The 21,480-nt window shown below is 40.4% G+C and overlaps 2 protein-coding genes across 5 annotated transcripts; one reads left to right on the forward strand and one right to left on the reverse strand.

Annotated features, from left to right (window-relative positions):
* The first annotated feature begins 884 nt into the window (after window positions 1-884).
* Window positions 885-15,026, forward strand: arfgap2 (ADP-ribosylation factor GTPase activating protein 2). 4 transcript variants are annotated; one of them, XM_028014655.1, is made up of 17 exons: window positions 885-1,020; window positions 4,457-4,575; window positions 4,665-4,737; window positions 4,814-4,945; window positions 5,277-5,357; window positions 6,122-6,221; window positions 7,285-7,341; window positions 8,244-8,288; window positions 8,743-8,795; window positions 10,043-10,179; window positions 10,261-10,392; window positions 10,472-10,600; window positions 11,577-11,729; window positions 11,806-11,932; window positions 12,005-12,092; window positions 13,600-13,724; window positions 13,807-15,026. In XM_028014655.1, the coding sequence occupies exons 1-17, from the start codon at window positions 949-951 to the stop codon at window positions 13,825-13,827; spliced, it is 1,644 nt and encodes a 547-aa protein (XP_027870456.1). In that variant the 5' UTR covers window positions 885-948; the 3' UTR covers window positions 13,828-15,026. The 4 variants fall into 4 exon arrangements, with proteins under 4 accessions (XP_027870456.1, XP_027870457.1, XP_027870458.1 ...); XM_028014658.1 differs by lacking the exon at window positions 885-1,020 and adding an exon at window positions 1,116-1,260; XM_028014656.1 differs by lacking the exon at window positions 8,244-8,288.
* pex16 (peroxisomal biogenesis factor 16) lies at window positions 14,950-21,351 on the reverse strand. The gene is made up of 11 exons (XM_028014660.1): window positions 21,074-21,351; window positions 20,166-20,201; window positions 19,715-19,791; window positions 19,469-19,602; window positions 18,256-18,356; window positions 17,992-18,066; window positions 17,405-17,551; window positions 17,080-17,152; window positions 16,352-16,471; window positions 16,119-16,183; window positions 14,950-15,452 (listed from the first exon to the last, which is right to left on the reverse strand). The coding sequence occupies exons 1-11, from the start codon at window positions 21,204-21,206 to the stop codon at window positions 15,394-15,396; spliced, it is 1,020 nt and encodes a 339-aa protein (XP_027870461.1). The 5' UTR covers window positions 21,207-21,351; the 3' UTR covers window positions 14,950-15,393.
* Between the last annotated feature and the right edge of the window lie 129 nt (window positions 21,352-21,480).

A 21,480-nucleotide genomic window follows, 5' to 3' on the forward strand; every position in this document is an offset into this window, starting at 1 on the left:
AAATCCACCTGTTTAACTTTGCATTTGAACCATAATGAATGGAATATCCATCAACCTATTTGATCTGTATTGATGATCTTGATGATGTCACTTGACAAAATGTAATTTTTGTTTTCTGGTTTTCTTAATTGGTGACTGTGATTGTTTATAACATTTTATTTTTGTGTTTTTATGATTTAAAGCACTTTGAACTGCCTTGTTGCTGAAATGTGCTATAGAAGTAAACTTGATTGATAACTGATTGTTTGAAACCTGTTTTTTGTTTGTATTTTTGTCCGCTAATAAAATTTCTTGAAAAAAATGTGACAAATAGGTTCAACTAGAAGAAACTTTTAGTCTAGTACTTTTTTCAAAGTACTGGATTTAAAATTAATTTAATTTACTTATGTAATCTCTTTGTTTCTTCTTTTGCTGTTCTACCATTTTAACCAGGAACCAGAGATCCTGAAAATATCTAATGGGGCTTTCCATTTTGTTTATCTGTTTATTTATTTTCAAACATATGATAGAAATCTATCTAAAACTTGCTGCATCCTTGTAACATTATATGGCTGACCAGTAGTTGTCACCATCTTTATGTCATGTTATATTGCTGAAACATCCTGTGGGACATGGTGTCCATATTCATCTCTGTACTGAGTTAAAAATTATGTTTGCAAAAATGTGGTCAGTCATCAATACTCGCATGTAATAATCCCATTATCATCTTAATGCTGATTGGTTGGATAGAATTACATTATGTATTATTTGGAAACCGTTAATGAATTTAAACATTTTTCTGTCTGAAACGAGTATTTTCAATTAAACTGCTGTGGCATCGATTTGCTTTACTTTTTAAAAATATGTGTATATATATTAATTATTACAGAATTACTTTCGCTTTTCTATGGTCCACGCGACTTTCTGTAGTGACGTCAGCTCGTGGAACTTGTCATCCACAGTGGCAAGATGGCTACGGAACCAAATAAGACCGAAATCCTGACGATTTTCAAAAGATTGAGATCAATTCCTACAAACAAGGTAACGGCATTCGATGTCGTTGATCTGTGTTCTGTTGTTATTTGAGTTTACCTTTAACCGGCATATGTTGGTTTAATTTACATATTTGGTTAGTAGCAGTTAGCATCTGCTGCTAAGTGAAGCTAACGGCAGCTAAGAGCTAGCGGGAGCTAATGCTTTCCCATTGAAAACTACGGAGAACCGGAGCTAACAGCTGCTAGCCTGCCGGCTCCCGAGTCAAACCCAAAGGCCACGTAAACGGTTCGTGTTTCCCTGGAAGAAAACCTGATAGCTTCGCTGCTTTGAAGCCTTGTCACCGGAAAAAACCTATCGGCTTTAATAGAATATTGTTTTTATCAGTCACAGAAAACAAATATGAATGCCAATATCGAGTTATTTCGCCACATTGATCGCTTTGCTAATAGTTAAGTCAAGCTGTGTCTGATATGTTACAGCTCTTAAAACCTCAGGTTGAAAATTATGTCACACATTTTTCATCAAAGCCATTTAATTTGTTCTCCTTCACCTGTAGTTGTGGTATTTCTTCATCCCTGTTTAACGCTTAGAAACCACCTAATGTTGCTTCACTGAAACATGACCAGATGGAACAGAAATATGATGTTGCGTAAGTGAACTGTGATTGATCCTACAAAATATAATATATATTTTGGTCTATTCAGGCCACATTCACCATTTCGGATACATTCATGAAAAAGCTGAGTTTTTAGCTAATTTTAAAAATCTTTCCTTAAACAGCTCGTTTTTGGCTGATTGCAAAAACAGCTTCAGAAGTTTTAGATTATAATTATAGTTTGTTAGTTGTTTACTTACTGAAGTTTTTACTTTCAGGTATAATAACTATATAATCTGTTGCATTTGGTTTTAGACACGAGTTTAGATTTAAACCTTTTTCTTCCTGGTAAAGGCTGTTTGTCCTTCATAGATTAAAATCTTGACAGTGACTTGGAACCATGACAAATATTTTAAATCTAATAATTGTAAGTTAGTTTGATGTTTGTGACTCAGAGTTCTGTCAGCTTAGCAACTATTTTAGCAGGCGGAAGTGGAACAGCTGTTATTAATCAATCAATCAATCAAATTTTATTTGTATAGCACGGGAGGTTGGAGATATTAATATAATTTAAGAGATAAAAGTTGAACATTTCTGTTCATCAAAAGCACCAAAGCTGAACGCTTCCAGCTTTTGCTCTGAAAGGTAATCAAATGTAAAAAAGTATGTTGTTTAATTAACTTTGTTTATTAAAATAAGATATAACTTAGGAACATGTGTAATGATACATAAATGGATATAATCTTGAGAGAGACTTTTTTTAAAAAAACAGAATCTGACCTCAACATGTCGCTCATGAAACCATTTACGTCTTTCACTGTGTTGGTAGTTTTGTAACATGTTTCTAAATGACCTGCCATCAGTCTGTAAATGCAGATACTTCATCAGTCTGAGAGGAACAAAAACTGTCTGACCCTAATGAGTAACTCATCATCTTGAACCATGTGAGAATCTATTTGTTCTTGAAGTTGTTGCGTCTGGTTTGTTTGCTACTATCAGATTTCTTCTATTGTCTGCTAGGAAGTTTATTTCTGTTCACTGAATCCGGTTTGACTTGTTCTCACAGGAATGTTAAATCATTTAGGGATGAGTCAGTCACATTGATGAAGACATTCCACAAATACTGTTGCTGAATTTCACATCACTCATATGTTTGACTTTTAGGTGGATGCAGCTCAGTGGGACACGCTGGTTTAATTTAGCATCTATTCCCCCAACCACAGGCTGAGAACCTGAACTTTACGTTTTATTGCTTAACAAATTCCTGAATTGTTACTCCACAAAGTTCAGTCAACATTTATTACTGAGCCTGGTTGGTTCTGCAGTGAAAGGCAAATCTTCCTTTCCACTGTCACCATGTGCATGATCAGGAGGGTCAGTGAATCCATGAAACAAACTGGTTTTTTATTAACTTTTTTACTGAATAGCATAGATCAGGGGTGTCAAACTCCAGTCCTCAAGGGCCAAAGTCCTGCAGTTTTTAGATGTGCCACGAGTACAAAACACTGGAATGAAATGGCTTCATTACCTCCTTCTTGTGTAGATTAGTTCTCTGAGCCTTAATGACCTAATTATTGTATTCAGGTGGTGCAGCAGAGGCTCATCTAAACGTTGCAGGGCAGCGGCCCTCAAGGGCTGGAGTTATAGATAGATAGATAGATAGATAGATAGATAGATAGATAGATAGATAGATTTTATTACAGACTCAAATTACATAAAAAAAGAAAACAAATACCAAAAAAGAATAAAAAGTACAAGTGCATAACAGACACAACAAAACTGTAAAGCATTATAATGAGGATCAAACTGAAGAAATTAATGGTATACTTCTGTTTTTCTGGAGATAACCTTTGCTCTGAACCAGAGCTATTTAAATAAACTGTATAAAAATGTTACATTAATATAATAAAAAATATGTATGTATTTTTATAATTTTATGTTGTACAAATGATCCAATAATTATTGGTCCGTCTACAATCTCTCTCATTTCATCCAGGAAACCTTTGAATATGTTTCCAGGTTTATCTATCTTTATTTAGAAAATATTCCTAAAAATGATGATAATATGGTAAAAATACTCACAGACATAATGAATGTGCACACAGTGAATAATAATAATAACACATCAAATGTGAGGACTGGACTCTGCTTGACTTTCTCAAACTAAAACATTGAACAAAGTAAATGGAAAAAAAATAAAATTTTTCCTATTTATTGTTTTTGGTTGTCATGTTTAATTTTGGATATTTAATATATTCTTCGGTTCCAGTGTTAGGTTTATTAGTCTTTGATCTGATCAGATACATAATCATTTTAGCTCTTATGAGACAAAATTAATTAAAACTAACTTGTTACAAAAATCTGTTCTTTACAGAGCAATTCAGGAGTGGATTAAATTACCTAAAGACTTTCAATTTAAAAAGCACATTCTTTTAAAATAGCACTGAAATCTTATTTTTATTAAATATAATTTTTTTAAATCTAGCTTTATGTATGTAATTTGCCAAATATCATGTCTGATTAATCTTGCTATATTATCGTTAATGCCAAAGTGGTCTGTGTGTGGCATGAATATTTTTGTGTTTGGACTTCTGGAAGATTGATAACCGCTTTAATGGGGATTCGAATAAATAAACAAATGAATATATTACTTGAAAATGGTGTCAAAACAACAATATTATATCTGGGTTGATTTATCGTCCATCAGAATTTGCTGTCGTGACAGACCTCACCATGCTTTACTGGTTAAAGTTGTTTTCTGTTTGACTGACTGGTGAGTTTCTCCTCTGTGGATGTTGGACGTTGGGCAACTTTATTAATTACATTTATTGCCATTGCTCAGTGTTTTCAGCAGTACAACGAGATGAATTTGTGTTTCCTGTGCAGGTTTGCTTCGACTGCGCTGCCAAAAACCCGAGCTGGGCCAGCATCTCGCACGGCGTGTTCCTGTGCATCGACTGCTCTGGCATCCACCGCTCGCTGGGCGTCCACCTCAGCTTCATCAGGTGGGCCTCAGACCGCCACAGCTCAGCAGCTTCAGCGTGTAAACGCCGATGAGCGGCTTCAGTCTGACACACGGTTCATTTCTCCTCAGATCCACAGAGTTGGACTCCAACTGGAACTGGTTCCAGCTCAGATGCATGCAGGTCGGAGGGAACGCCAACGCGGTGAGATCGCTGCTCTGAGGTCAGGTGACGTTTGGCCTCCTGGCGCCATGGTAACGCTTTCCACTTCCTCCTGTAGACGGCCTTCTTCCGTCAGCACGGCTGCTCCACCAACGACACCAACGCCAAGTACAACAGCCGCGCCGCCCAGATGTACCGGGAGAAGATCCGGCAGCTGGCTAACGCGGCGCTGTCAAAGTACGGCACCGAGGTGAGAACCAAGATGGCCGGGGCTAAATTTGATCTCCCAGAGAAATCAAACAAACATCAGATCTACTGGTAATGCAGAGAAGAAGCAGCCTTCATCTCCTTCTGTCTGCTTATACAACCTGAGCTAACAGGATCTTTGACTTGTTACAAAATGCTGATAAAGACATTTATCAGTGTGTGTGTGTATGTGTGTGTGTGTGTGGCAGCTCTGCACATCCTGTCCAGAGTACACAGGGTGTGTAATCCCTACAGTAATATAATAAACATATCTTTAACATTAGAATAAAAAGAAAAGTAGTAATTAGAGTAATAAGGTGCTGCTGCTGTTGCAGCTGTGGATCGATTCGTCTGCAGGAGGAGCGTCTGCCGCCGCCGAGAAGAAGGACGACGACTTCTTCGCTGAACATTCACAGGTTCCACTTGATCCTAACTTTATTTAAAAAGCTACTTTCACATTTAGTAATAGTAACAAAAATAATGATAATAATACACTATATTTAAAAATCTAGTTTCAAATGTATTAGACTGAATTTGGGAAGCTGATATGAGGATGTGAGAATAAATGATGAATAAAAACATTTTTAATCATCTGTAAACAGAATACACTAGAGCTGAAAATACTATGAAAATATGCAACTGCAATATTATTCAATTCCTTCAGGATTAATTTTTTTTTGCCAGTCAAAATCAATGATTTTGGCGCTACTTTATATCTGCAAGAAATTTTGATATTTTTTCTTCGTTATGAAATCTACATATAGAAAAACGATGAAAGGAAAAACAAGCAGACTGGACACAAAAAATATTTTTATTTTTTAAAGAACTTAAATGGCTCGATTTTTACAGTGATCTGTTGAATTTACGTGAATTTTCACGATCGCAGAATTGCGAGAAACTAGACAAACTAATTGTTGTTTAATGTGATGTCAGGCTGTGGTTAAAGTTGCCAGCTCTCTCCAATCAGCCTGACCATCTGTGAATTCAGTCCGTCTGTCCAGCTGATGGAACATTACAGCCTGATGTTATAACAACCCAGCAGGGAGTTGCAGTGATTGTTGCAGTTAAAGCTTCAGTGAACAACGTGCTACGTTATTATAGACGAGTTGGAACTGAATCGTTTAGCACGTCTGTACATTTCGTTATTCATCAGCAGCATTCTTTTCTTCTCTCTATTCAGTTCTCTAATGAGTGGAGCATAGCGCCCCCTGCAGAGCAGAACGGAGCCACTGTTTCCTCCCAGCTGACCGACTCGGCGCCTAAAGCCCAGGATGACGGCCGTAAGTGAAGCACAGCAGTCGGAGTGTTTACCTTGAAGGGTCCTGTTGGTGATGCAGAAGTTCATGTCCATCCTGTGTGTTTACTCCCAGGATTTAACCGGATTACAGGAGATGAAGCAGGAACATCAGAAAAACAAGCAGCACTAAGCTTTTACAAACACAAACCTTTAGTTTCACATTAACCTATATGTTTAATCTCAGGGTGGAATCACAAGCAGGAGCTTCTCCTCTCAAATTTCATGAAGTTTTCAGTTCAGAGGAGTTAAAATTCATCTTGTTGGGGCTGCAACTAACTGCAGTTGTAGTATTTGATCATTTGGACTAATTTTCTGATAAAAAACTTTACAAATTCTGCAGATTTTTCATTTAAGCATTTTTAACAGAAAATTTGAAATACATTACAGGATGCAAAAAAAACAAAATTCTCTTTTAAATAATAAAATAAACATTTTGTGGCCTAAAATCTAATGACAGCAATCTGAACCAAGTGAAACTAAAACTGGAGGAGTTTTTCAGGCAAAAAGGTTTTTAATCTTTAATGCAAAATGTTTGTATTTTGTACAGTTTTGGCTTAATTGCAGCTCTGAATATGTTGTTCATTTTCAGGAAATGGTCTTTTTGGTCTCCAGTTAAGAATTAATTGATTATTAAATTAGTTCATGATTATTTCAGTAGTCCTGATCATGATTAACTGTTTCTGCCCTAACGTGTCATTTTCCTCTATTCTCTCATATTTTGATGTAAATCTGCTTGTCTTCAGTAAATAAAGGAACATTCTGCATGTCAACAATCACACGTTCAAATCTTTGTTAGACAATAAATATACAAAAATATTGGAATCAAGTCAAAGCACGCAGATGTTGATCCATCTGTGAAGAATCTTTCTTCTTCATATATGCAGTTAGACATGGAGTCGTTACTTTGACTGGACCTCTTTAATGTCGCTGTAGATGGTTAGATTCCTATTAGATTCCTATTATTCTCCCGTTATGTTTATGACTGTATATTATCAATGCAGAGTGTTTCTGCTGGTTTCAGTCGTGTTTAATCCGTCCTGTTACAGAACCAGAGGACGGGCCGAGCATCGACGGTCTGAGCACGTCGCCCAAAGCCTCCATTGGTGAGTAAATCCTCATATCGTCTGATTTAATGCTTCTGAAGTTCAGAGCTTCTCCCAGTTTCTGAGCCAGAAAGTTTCAGATAAACATCCTGGTTGATGTTAAAATATGATTTTATGTTTGAGAAAAACTCTCTGTGACAAGAAGATCCTGCGGAAAACCAGATACTTTCCTAAGTTGACACACAAATGGTTCATCTTTTGAGTTTAGGAAGAAATAATTAATAAATCAGGGTAAAAATAATATTTATTATAAAATGTTCAGGTTCTGGACTGGACAAGTGAGAAGGAAACCGTCAGAAAGCCTGAAACGGCCTCATCAAGACACTATTCTTCTTTTTATTAAACCTTTTTATAAACACGACGAAACTTAATGAGATCAAAGATCTGTTTTACTAAAAGGTTCTGGCAATCACTCAGTTAAAACTGTTTCAGTCTCCATTTTACATTAAAAGATGCAAACAAGCAAGTAATTCTATTTCTTTTTTTTTCTTTTAAATAAGCATTTTATTGCCTAAAATGCAATAACTGCATTAATCTAGTGAACGTTTGATCATTTGTAGCATCTGTTTCTAAATATCCTGACTATGAAAAGGTTGGTTTTTATCTTAAGTGCAAAATGTTCATATATTTTGTAGAGCTTTGGCTTTTGCTCTGTGTTGTTCTTTTAGGATCTGTGTGTTCCAGGTAATGAGTGGATAAACCACTAAGTTAGTTGATGATTATTTCAATAATCGATTCATCAGTTCAGCACTAAAACATTTAGCAGAAGTTTCCATTTTAGTGATTAATTCCCATAAATCAGAGCCAGGTTGGAGCTTTTATCTGAGCTCAGATGTTCCTGTTTGCTGAGTCTCCTCTGTCTGTGCTATAACTATGGATCTGTCGGCCATCTTGTACCGTAGCGGACTCCATGCGTTTGTCCCCGCAGAGCGGCCCGCCGGCTGCAGGTGAAGGTTTGCTGCATGGCGTTTCACAGCCTCCATGCTGCCGTGTGGCCAGATGTTTGTTTCTTCCTGACCAGAGCATCTTAATCCGGCTGCTTGTGTGTTAGAAACGGCTTTGTGCCTCTGGCCTTTGTGTGGGTAATAATCGGTTTTCTGCTTGAAGCTTTTCAAACGGAGCATTTTGACAGAAACCCGCCGCTGATGGACGCTTTAATGACACAAACAATCCCCGCTCTGACAGCTGATCGGTTCAGTTTAAATTCCTTCTCCTCGTCTCGCTGGTTCCCATGAAGTTACAGGAGACGGAGGAGAAGCGCCGCGCTGCAGAGACGACCTGAGCCGACCTTTTACTGCCGCTGTTACACAATTAACCGAACTAGAGAAGCATCTACAGCTAAAGCTTCGTTTCTCTGATGAAAACATGCTGAGAGCTGAGAAACGTTCTGCTGTGTTGCAGATGTGAAGCCGTCCATCATTGGGAAGAAGAAACCCATGGCTGCAAAGAAAGGGGTGAGAATCAAACACCAGATTATGATTATTTATTTTCTATGCATATCAATCAACATGAACAAATCACAAGAGGCTAATTTTCATCTGTAGCAGGTTAGAGGAAGAGATCAAAAAGTTACAAGCATAACAACACACACGTCACTACTGTAAGAAAAAAATACAAAAACAGTAAATTTAAAAATTATTCAAAACATGAGTACAATTTTTATTGATTTTCTAAACAGTTCAAAGATGCAATAGTTTGTTTTTGTAGGTAATAAAAACCCCACTTCATCCTGCTACTTTGTTTATAATATTCTCAGTTTATCCTCATATTGTTTTGACTTTGTAAACTTTTTTTCTCATAATACGACATTTTGTCATGTTTTGAGTATATTTCTGTATTGTGACACCAGGATTTTATTCTGTTCATTTTTATTTTAAAAAATCTTTTTTTGGCCTGGCCCTAGTACTTTGTACTAGGGCCTGTGTTTGTCGTAACAAACACAGGAAATAGAATCAAAAGGGAAAAAGTAAAAATGACAGCAAGTATAAAAACTCACTCCACTAAATGGAAGTCATCCAGACCACTAGGCGGAGTCTAGAGTCTGTAATATTACCAACGTAAATATGCTGATCTTCTATAATGTGTTTGAAATACAGATGGAGTGTAACTCACCTTTTTTTATTCCTCCAACTTTCTTTTTGACATGCTGTCTTTACTGCAGCTCTGGTCCCAGTTGAGTCCCCCTAGTGGTCTGGAGGATTTCTGTTTAGTGGGTGAAGTGTTTTAAACTTGCTGCTGTTTTTGCTGTTTGCAGCATTTCTTTTTGCTTTTACTTCCTGTGATCGCAACATTTTTTCTTTTCCTTTTTTTTTGGTTGTAGGTTTTTTTCTTGGAACATTTTTGGTTGCAAAGTTTTTCTGTTGCATTTTTTGTGTTTTGTGTCATTCATGTTTTTTTGCGGCGCATTTCTCTGTCACCTCCTTGAAGCTCGGTGTTCACTTATTTACTGAAGTGAGGGAAACAGCTGAATCATGAGGATCAGGGCTGCTGTAACTTTATCGTTCTGCATAAATCTGTAAACGTGCCTCAGTTCCTTTTAAGTCTGTAACTTTTCCACTTTTTTTCAACCACCAATTTGAGTGAATTGCATTGGGGTTTTATGTGAGGAACCAAAATTATGAAGTGGAGTAGAAAATGATTCCAGACTTTCCTTTTCTACAAATATAAATCTGATTAGTGCAGTGTGCATCTGTTTCTGCAGCTCGGAGCAAAGAAAGGTCTGGGTGCGCAGAAGGTGAGCAGCAAAAGCTTCTCTGAGGTGGAGAAGCAGGCGCAGGTGGCCGAGAAGCTGAGGGAGGAGCAGGTGGCCGAGGCCAAGAAGCAAGCCGAGGAGTCCATGTGAGGAAGCCGCTCCCGCTTCCTGTCGGCGGTAAGTCAGGCGGCGCAGACGTGTGACGGCGCTGCGTGTTTCCGCTGCAGCGTGGCGTCCATGCGGCTGGCCTACCAGGAGCTGCAGATCGACAGGAAGATGGAGGAGAAGAAGCTGCAGAACCTGGAGGGGAAGAAGAGGGAGCAGGCGGAGCGGCTGGGGATGGGCTTCGGTGGCCGCAGGTAACCGGTCCGGTCCGGGTTCTGCTCAGGTCCGTGCCGGTGTTCTGGACTTAAACGTGACTCTGGTTTCCTGTCGCAGCGTCGTGTCTCACTCTGTGATGTCAGAGATGCAGGTGATCGAGCAGGAGACGCCGGTAGGAGCCAAGACGTCGTCCCGCTCCAAACTGGACCTGTTTGACGAGCCGGGATTCACCTCCGGACCCCCAAAGTACGACACACACACACACACACCCTTCCTCACATATTTTCATAGTTTTTTACTGTTTGGTATTTATTTCACTAAATGATGAAATTGAAATAATGAAAATAATTCCGATCTGGTTTATTTAGGTATTTTATTTGTAACCAACATGTTAGAAATTAGAGATGCACCGATCCATTGTTCACTACAGATTCTGATATCTGAGGTTTGGTGTTCAAAAACAGCTGAATTGACTCAAAACGTTTTATTTTTAACTCAGACATAAATGAACTGAATTATGAATGTATTTGATGACGGCACCAGTACAGCACAAATACACCAGTAGCTCCACCAGTTTGGTCAAACATGTACAAACAACTTTCATTTGTTCATTCTGTGCAGTTCGTTAAATAAATAATAAACTGACCAAAATAAACTGCAATAAACCTTCTTTCAAATGGTTCAAAAAGTTCAATTAGGAATAATAAATATAAAATAAAGAAGTATGATGTCGTTGAGAGCACAACACATAGAACTAGACTGAGTAGATCTGTCCTGATGGATCGGCTACCAATCGAATATCCAGTTTGATATTTTGAAGCAATCTTGAGAAAAAAAGATTTTTTGATAAAATGTTTTGGTGCTAGCAAGGTGTTTTGTTTTTTTTCAGTTGTATTGAAATTGGTTTATTTTGTAAAACTGCAATGGAAACATTTTTTCTGCGTCACATGATCAACAAGCGGAGACAAACCACAATGATTTATTGTGTGAACGAACTTATTCACATGTGATTTTAATTTTATTTCTTATTTAATAGAAACAGAACAAAACCAGGTTTTTTCTACATTAGTTCAGTATCAAAGTTTTGTGCATATTTGTTCCAGAAACGCAGCTCATGTCCATCTGGAATTGTTTTGGGGATCGATCCAGATATCAATGTTGGATCGGTGTATTTCTAATCAGAACCGGTGAGCAGCGTGTTCTGACCCGTTCTGCTCTCCAGGTACAAGGACAACCCGTTCACGGTGGGAGACGGCTTCGGGTCGCGGTGGGACGCCGACGGCGGCACCGCCTCGTTCACCGCCGCCTGGGCTCTGGAGAAGGACGAGCCCAAGGAGGAATTCACCATCTCCAGCATCCAGCCAATCGGAGAGAGGTATCCGCTCATCCTCACGCAGCCCGACTCTCCGGATCGGCTCCGGTTCTGATGCTGCTTCTCCTTCTGGGTTCAGGCTGCCCAGCCGGAGGAAAGCCGAGGCGTCGTCCGCCGGGTCGGAGTCCAGCGAGGCCAGGCAGAAGTTCGCCAACGCCAAGGCCATCTCCTCCGACATGTTCTTCGGTCGGGAGAGCAATGCCGAGGTGAGCGGCCGTTCGGGCCGGACCCACTTTGACGAAGCAGAACCCGTCAGCTGACTGTGTTCTTCCTGTCAGTACGAGGCAAAGACGAAGCTGGAGAGTCTGTCGGGCAGCAGCTCCATCAGTTCCGCAGATCTGTTCGGAGACGGCAGCGACAGCAGAGGTGAGACCCGGGATCATCCCATTGCCGTTCAGCAGCGGGCGACCCGACTGACGGCGCTACGTTCAGCAGCGGAGCGGGCGACCCGACTGACGGCGCTGCGTTCAGCAGCGGGCGACCCGACTGACGGCGCTGCGTTCGGGTCGCGTTGGGGTCAGAAACCCTTTAATTAGAAAGCTCTGTGAACGAAGCCAAACTGTTTCCAGGCAACAATGAACCTGCAGTCGACCCGGTTTCTGATCCCACAGGAAGCTGCAGGAAACCAGAGATCCGGCCTTTGGCTCTTTCCAACAAAACCTGTTTATTAAGTCTGAGATATTTACATTATTGTAGCTTTTCTCTTTGTAAAATTCATGTTTCCTTTTGAAAATAGGAAAACCTTTTAATTTGTTCTGGTTAAAAATATTAGTTTTAGCCGGTTGAATCCCAATTGGTAAAAAAAAAGGTATTTTTAGGAATAGCTCAGATTTGATCACGAGCGTGGGGTCAACATTGATTCTGATCCATCCATCCATTTTCTTCCACTTATCCGGGGTCGGGTCGCGGGGTCAGCAGCTTCAGAAGGGAGGCCCAGACTTCCCTCCCCAGCCACTTCTTCCAGCTCTTCTGGGGAATCCCAAGGCGTTCCCAGGCCAGCCCAGGAACATCGTCCCTCCAGCGTGTCCTGGGTTTTCCCCTCCTCCTGGTGGGACCTGAACTCCTCACCAGGGAGGCGTCCATCCTGACCAGATGCCTGAGCCTCAACTGGCTCCTCTCGATGTGAAGGAGCAGCGGCTCTACTCTGAGTCCCTCCCTGATGACTGAGCTTCTCTCTAAGGGAGAGCCCAGCCACCCTAAGGAGAAAACCCATTTCGGCCGCTTGTATCCGCGATCTCGTTCTTTCTGTCATGACCCAAAGCTCGTGACCAGAGATGAGGGTGGGAACGTAGATCGACCGGTAAATCGAGAGCTTCGTTTTTGGCTCAGCTCTCTCTTCACCATGATGGACCGCTTGACAGCAGACGCTTCACCAATCCACCTGTCGATCTGCCGCTCCCCCAAACTCCCCCAAAACACACAATATTGTCAATTTTTATTCATTTCACATCAATACAGCTGAAGTTCTGAGAATACAGATAAAAAGTCTCGTTTAACAGGAGGGTTAAAAAATAATCGACAACATTATTATGGGAAGAAATTTTCCTTCACACTGATTTTAACATTCATTCGTTTCTAAAGTCTTCAGGAAACGTGTCAGATGCTAATGCTAGCTAGCTAGCTTCCTGTGTGTTTTGATAGGACCTGTTGATGTGATTCATTTTTGGTTGGTTGTCCGCAGAAAGAACAGTTCTCCTGATTCTGGAACTGAATGTTTTTAGCTTGATCCATTTGATGTTCTGGTACCAGTTCCAGCTGTAGTCGGTCCAAAAGGTGTAAAAGTACAGAAATCGTTCCTGCTCCAATCAGCTCGTTAGGTAGCTAACAGGGACTACTTTCAGCGGCGGACTCAGCGCTGTGCTTCCTCCCGCAGGCCGGGGTTCGGGTTTAGACAGCGTTCTTCCCTCCGGCCCGGACATGGCCCAGTTCAAGCAGGGGGTGAAAACCGTAGCGGGGAAGATGGCCGTCCTCGCCAACGGTGTGATGAACACCATCCAGGTGAGTCATGCGGCGCTTTGCTAGCATCTCCGTCGCTCTTCTTCTTCTTCTTCACCTCACTGAGACTGGCGTTGTTTCCCAGGACCGCTACGGGTCGTACTGAGCGGCGCCGGCAGAACCAACCGGCAAACGGACGTGCGCGTTTGGAGCGAGGAGATGGGCGAGACGCGGGAAGGCTTGCATGGGAAAGACGGCGTCCCCTGTCCTGTCCTCCACTAGAGACAGTATTTCTTCCCTCATTAGCAGAATCGTGACTTTTATTTTCATAAGCCGTCAGAAAGTATCGAATCTTTTCTAAAACACCCGTTGTTCTGTCCACAACCTGCTGGTCGTAGATTTTCAACCTGAGGACTTAAATCTTTATTTTCTTTATCCAGAAATTAATGTGATTTTGATTCGTAACATTTAAAGTTTTTGTTTTATTGTGATACTAAAGACAAGGCGCTGTGTTTCATAAATCCATCATGTTTAAAAGCTGCTGACTTTCAGTTGAGTTTGGTTGTTTTTCTGCTATGAGAAGAACTGATTTCAGGTCAGTCCTGAGCTGACGGCCGGGCAATATGGAGACAAATCAGGGCCAGAAAGTTTGTTTAAAAAAAAAAACATTTGAATGAGAAATTTTGAACTTCCATCTGTTTCAAAGTAATTTTTTTTAGTGGAAATAATTTTAGTTTTAAATATTTTTCCCAGTAAATTGTTTATCTTCTAGTTTCAAATCTTTATTTTCAACTTCCAAATAATTTTTTCAGTTTCAGATTTGTTTTGTTAAGAAACATTTTATTATAAATGTTTTTCACAGTTAAAAATAATCAGTTAAATATTTTTGTTCCAGCTTTTAAATTATTTTCCTTTGGTAAGCAAGTTTTATGGCCCTTATTTAGCTCCGTAAAGCATCTCTGACCTCTGCTGACAGTTAAGCAGCTTAGCCCTGATGCAAACCTCTGGGTTGGCCCAGCAGAGGTCAGAGGTCACAGCTCATGGATGGAGGATCTGACTATGCATCCCGACTGTCTGAGCCTCAAGTCTGCTATAAATGACCTCAGATTCAGTTTTTACTGTTTTAAATCTAAAACCTTTTGCAGATTGTTTCCATTTCAGAAACGGTTCGATGTGATAAACCCGGACCGGGTCGCTGAACCGGGCCGCCGGGTTCTGAGCAGACTCGACGTTCAGCAGATGTTTGTCATGTTTTTCTTGCCCCGATAGAATCCAATCACATGAGGACTGAAAGGATCAAGATATTTATTTGTAGGCTACAAAAAGAACCGTATCCAGTATGTCAATAAAGATGGAAAACCCTCAGAGTTTCTCGTTTCTCTTCACAGCCGCGATTTTATTTCTGCAGGGAAATGATTCATGTTAGAGTTTTCTATGATTGGAGGAGGAGCAGCGGTTCTGGGGAAGCGTCGCCGCTCTCCGACCTGCAGGACGGAGCAAATCTGTGCGGTCCCGCCACAAATCATCCGACGGCGTCACCGTGGCGATGCAGCATAAATCACAGGCTGCAGGATAGGAGAAACGCCGCGTGCCTGACCGCTCCGCTGTCCGCCAAACCGGATCAGAAACACAACTTCAGTCTGAGCAAAGTCTGTGGAATTTAATGTTTCCATTTCCAGTGGGAATGTTAGTCCAGCTTCCAGTCGGATCCAGTGGGATCCAGTTGGGACCCTTATCCCCAGTTGTAGAAGTAGATCTTCTGCCAGGTGGGGAGGTATTCCATCAGAGGGCCTGAAAACACGCAGAGACGAGTTCAGATGTTTCTCTGAAGCAAAACGACCCAAAGAACAAAAACCAGGAATCACCAGTGTCCATCCGATCTCCCTGGAGAATTAAAACTACATCCCGTCCAAATATTCATCGAACGAGAATAAAACTGAAATACGAGAATAAGCTATTGACGGAAAGTCAAAAATAATGAGAAAAAGATGAAATAATGCAAGAAAAAGTTTGTAATATGAGAATAAACCCATAATATTATCAGATTAAAGTTGTAATATTAGTAGAAAGTAGTCATTTTATCTCCTACGCAAAGAATAAAGAGATGAAAATGTTTGGTAAAAGTTTTACAGATGGTGCCAAATAATTCATCCTTTAACATCAGATTATTCTCAGCAGCAGAACTTTGAAACTACTGAGTCTGTTCAGGTTAAAGATCCAAGAACCCGACTGAGCTGCTCATGTCCAACTATCCAAGCTTTACTCATCAGAACCAGTTTTTCTAGTCATTTTAAAACTCTCTGCTCACAACATTGAGTCTTTATTCTTCTAATTTTATGACTATTTTTGTAATTTCAACAACAGAAAAATTCTCAGTCTGACCCTCGTACTTCCAGTTTTATCTCATTTTGATTGAAAAACGCTGAAGTCTCATCGTGAGCCGACTGCGGTACTTACGCGCCACGAGTCCGATTCCTGGAACGTGATCCGCCAGAAGTCTGAGCAGGAAAATGATCTTTTCTCTGCAGACAAACACAAATCAGATTTTCACTTCACTGAAGAAAAATTATTTTATGATTAATTGAATTGTGGATTTTGTTGGATCTCATCATTTTTTTAAACTGAAGTGTTGATTTTCACTAATCTGGGCGTTAAGTTGGGTCCAGAGCTCGTCTGGGTGTTTGACTCACTCGGAGAATTTGTCGTAGAACGGCGAGCGCAGCAGGTAGTAGCACAACAGGAAGGCCCGCCTCTTCATCTCTACTTTCTCCCATCGGTTCTCCAGCTTGGCGTCGCTGAGGACGGCGAAGCTGCAGAAACCACAGGAACCAGTGAAACACTTCCACACCCACTCAGGAGGGAGAGTCACTCTGCGATCCCGCAGTGAGGCAAACTCACTTCTACGGAACTAAATCAGGGCCAAAATGTATGTTTAAAAAAAATTTAATCTGAAAAGTAGTTTGGGACATTTTTTGTGTTTTTTTTCCAGTTGCACATACTTTGTTAGTTTAGTTTCAAATCCATTTTCCCCCAATTGCAAATCTGCTTTTACCCAGTTTCCTGTTAATTTAATATTCCTTCCCATTTTTGGGGGAGGAGGGACAAACTTTATGGCCTCAATTTAGCTCCGTAGAGTTCAGCTGATGCAGAGCTGAGGATTTATCTCAGGATATCGATTTACCGATAAAAACATTTCAACAGGGAAAAAACAATCATCTCATTTAATTTTTCCTTATTTCACCTTATTGAAGATGAAATCCTGTTTTCTGAAAGATTTGATCAAATCCACATGAAGAAATAAGAACAAAAAGCCTAAAAATATGAATTAACAGAAACATCATTAAAGAAACGGCAGCATCCAGGATTATCCTCTAGACTAGCTTTAGCCAGGAGGAAGTTATTGGAGCAGTTAGTTTACCTGGAAAGCTCCAGGGCGGCAGAGACGAGCCACGGCTTCCACGACCGCTTCCCACAGACTCCCAGACACAGGACTGCCATCCGGAAAACTCAAGGAAAACAGCAGCTACTTCTGACTAAATAATAATAACAATCATTCAGGTGGTAAAATCTGGTGGAAGGATGACAGACATCGAGGATCCTCCTCCATAACTTCTTGTTCACATAAAGCTTCAGCTGAAACCAGATGAACCGTTAAATCCTTGAGCAGCAGCCAGCTCCCTCTAGTGGTGTAATGGAGCGGTGCAGCTTCAAACAGGATCTGCTTTCGGTCGGTGGAAGGATACGGTGAACCAGCGGCCGGCTGATGTAAACTGACTCGGCCAGCGTCTCCTGGAAGCTGAGCTCGGTCGGCGGGCGGCTCTCCTTCAGGCTGCTCCTCGTCTTCCTCGCCGCCGCCGCCGCGCCCCACAGCCGGCTCTGCAGGGGCGGAGCTACAACATGGCACATTTCACATGTCACTCTGAAATCTCTCGCTTTAGTCTGAAACAACTAATTCCTGTTCTGACACATTTCACCTGAACCTGAAATTATGAGAAAGACGATACTGCTGGTTTCCATGGTGATTCTCACCTTTTCTGGGGAGTTTGGTTAATAATTTATGCCTCAAACATAAAAACCAGGAAACTCTTCCAGATTATTTTGTAGTTACATTTTAATGACATATAAAAATGTAACTACAGAAGCAACCAGTTATGGTTGTTTCTCATCCATAACTGAACTATTATGGGATGAGAAGCAACCAAACAACGTGACAGAAATAAAACATTAAAGTGAAGACGTTGGAAAAGAGGAAACCTCAGGATCCCAACATGTGGATCATTTTTATCTTTACGCCGTTTTTAGAGGATTTTACTTGTTAAAAGTTTCTCACCGCTGCCCAGAGGTCTGATTACACGGCCTGACCTTTGACCCACAAAGCAGGCATCATCCTCGCCGTCGAGGTCGTCTGTGGAGGAAAACACCTCGTTCAGACAACATTTACCCTGCAGGAGTCCCACTGGGCTGTGCTCTCAGACCTGCTCTATTTTAAAATGATTACAAAACAACAAAAGGATAAAAACACTCATAAAATCACAAAACAAACATTTTGCTGGTTTTCTTATAAGCAGTGATAAGAAATGTAAATAAATCTGACCTCCAGAAACGTATTCGGAGCCTCTGTCCAGGGGGATTATGGGAGGTGAAGTCTGCAGGCCGGATTTGTGCAGCAGAAGAAGAACGAGACGAAAAGCAGTTCTGGAACAGAGTTACTGCAGCTTTAAGAGCAAAATGACAATATTCTTATGTTTTATTTATTTGTTAGTATTTTATTTTTATATAGAAAATGCCCATTATCTTTATTTATTTTTATTAATTTATTTATTTTCATTTTGTTTATTATTTTATTCATTTTTATGCAAAAATGCCAATTATATTTTTCTTATTTTTTAGTACTATTTTATTATTTATTTGATTTATTTTTATGGGGAAATGCTTATTTGATGTATTTCATACGGAGGCCTCTAGCGGACACGAACGATTCTTTTTCCTTTTGCGTTCTCTCTCAGTAACGTTCTGATCAGTTCATGCAGCACAACTCAACACTGTCAGTCTTTCTTCCAGCGGCCATTGTACTTCCTGCTATTATATCAGGTTATGTAAGGTTTTTCCATGACTGTTATTATCTACTTTCTGAAGTTTTATATCTTTTTCTTTAGGATCGAATTGCACCACAGACCTACTTACTTGTATGATATAAACAGAAACTTTTGGTAGGAAAGAAAGAAAAAAATACATCCAAACTATTTGGACTATTTCTGAGTTATTATGGCGCGGTAATAAAATCATCCGACAGTTTTGATTGAGTCTCTTTTGTTTTGGTCTGAATGGTTTAAAGGGCCGTTTCCTTCTCAGCCTGATACAGTCAGACATAAACATGCAGAGAATAAATCGATTTTCAGTCAGGCTTTTGCACCAAAAGTTCATAATAATAAACACCGAGGCTCTTTAAATCTGTATATATTTGAAATTTTAAACTGACATTTGTGACTGTTTACAAAATAGACCAGCATCGTCCCCTAGGGGCTCCGTAATTTCATTCGGTTGATTTTTTATTTAATTTTTAGAGAAAAATTCAAATTCAGTTTTTATTTTCATTTATAATTTTTACTATAGTTTTATTTTTTTAATTTAAAATGCCAATTTTATGTTTTTTATTCATTTTACTTGTTTTTGAAATGTAAAAAATGCCAATTTTTCTTCATCTTTATAAACCATCTTCCTGCCTCCTGATTAAAGTAAAATTTACAGGAATCTTTTCAACATTTTCATAGTTTTAATGCTGATAGTGAAGAGTAAAGAGGTTTTACTTGAAAATCTGAATGAGAGCGATGACCAGCCAGCGGCCCGCCTCCCCCCACAGCTTCCCGGCTCCCACCTCCAGGAAAACCTCCACGTACTCCAGGACTGACAGCCAGGTGAGGAGTCTCTGCTGGGACAGAGGCTGGACAGACAGCAGCAGGAGGGAAAAGTTCAGAAAAAGTTACATTTTAATCTGCCTGATGGCCAGGAAGTGATGAAAACTCTGCAGGAAGATGAATTACAGCCGAGCTCACCACGGGGAAGGCGCATCGCAAGCCTTTACGCAGGATGCTGTCGTTGAACAGGACCAGCAGGTTGGAGGCAGAGTAAACTGAAAATATGACAGGAAACAAAGATTATAGAGAAAAAACTGTCCTGACCAATCAGGGGCAAATTCATGGACTCCAAACCACCGAATGAAAGATTTTTACCGTCTTATAGAAGTCTGAGTTTAACGTAAACAAGGTTTATGATTGGTTCAAATTTAAATCAGAAGAAGAAAAACGACATTTCCACCAGAACATCTGAATAATCGTCTTCAGGTTAAATTTGTTTCCCACAAATTAAAATCCAGTTTAAAGGAGCAAATTTGGAAAATGCTTGTGGGAAACAAGCAGTGGCAGCTAGACGTGATTCCAGACAGAAGAAGAAGAAGAAATTAATGTAGTGCATGTTTGAGGTCAGAGGTCAGAGAGCTTTACTCACCAAGCTCAGAAATCTCATGAGAATCAGCGAAGCGCCCTGAAATGAAAGTAGCGGACATTTTAGTTCCTGCAGACATGAAACCTTTTCCCACGGAGACGGAGAAGAACCAACGATTGTCCTGCACCAACACGTCAGAGTTTCCTCCTCAGCCTGAACTCTTCCAGTGGAGCTTTCATCTGGCCGTCCGGCACCATGTGACTCTGCTTTGCTCTGAACCATCCCATAATACATCAGGCTGGTTGTCCTGCTGGAAGCTGAACCTTGACCCCAGTCTCAGTTCTGCAGGTTTTCTTACAGGATTGCTCTGATTTAGATCCATCCAGCTTCCCACAGCATGATGCTGTCACCACCATGCTTCACATTAGGGATGGTGCATTCAGGTGATGTTCAGTGTTGGAGCAGTTTGCCTGGACTCCACAAAGTTCCTCAAAACTCATTTTGCCCTTGTTTGTGAATCTGGTCACCAGCAAATACATCCTCCAAATTTAAATAAACACGTCTTAATGATGGTTTAATGTTTTTATTAGTTCAGCTTTATATGTTGTTGCTTTATTTATGTATTTATGTTTGTTAAAAGTGTTTTTTCACTTGTGTTTGTTTTATGGATGATTTCTGACAAAATATTCCCATGTCAGAGATGATGGACGGTGAAATGATCTCATTATAAATTAGAAATAAATCGTGCATCTCCTAAAAGTTTAACAGCTAATATTTGTTCTGTTGTTGTATTCAGTGGCATCAAAACAAAGATCATTTGCAAATGCGAAACCATTTATTATTTTCATTCTACTTTACAGTTCTTTGCTCCTTTGTGTTGTTTTACCACCGAGGTTTGTGGCTGGAATGAGAACATGTGCAGAGCTCCAAGGGGTGTGAATACTTTAGGGAGGCTGCTGAGCTGGACTCACCTGCTATCAGGTAGGACAAGGTTCGGACCGTGTTCTCCAGCTGAGCGGTAGCTGCAGGATTCCTCCGAACAAACTCCGTATATCGCTCATAAACGCGACTTAAAGCATCGATTGATTCCTTAAAGTTCGACATTTCAACTCAAACTAAAACAATAACTCCTTTTTCAGCCGACCGGTTCACATTCGACCTCAGTTTTCTCCACTTTCTCATCAGATTTTATAAAAACAAGCAAGCTTCCGCGTCTTTCGAGTCTTCTTCTTCTCCTCCTAAATGTTGCTGTGCTGCCCTCTATCGGATGTAGTCCGATAAAGCTTCTTCTTTTTGTGACCTCTTGGTCTTTGTGGAGTTTCGGTGTTTTCTGCACACACATCGGTTCATAAATTGGAATCGCCAAAAAAGTTCACAT

The sequence above is a fragment of the Xiphophorus couchianus genome, chromosome 4, assembly GCF_001444195.1.
Source record: "Xiphophorus couchianus chromosome 4, X_couchianus-1.0, whole genome shotgun sequence".
Taxonomy (NCBI): domain Eukaryota; kingdom Metazoa; phylum Chordata; class Actinopteri; order Cyprinodontiformes; family Poeciliidae; genus Xiphophorus; species Xiphophorus couchianus.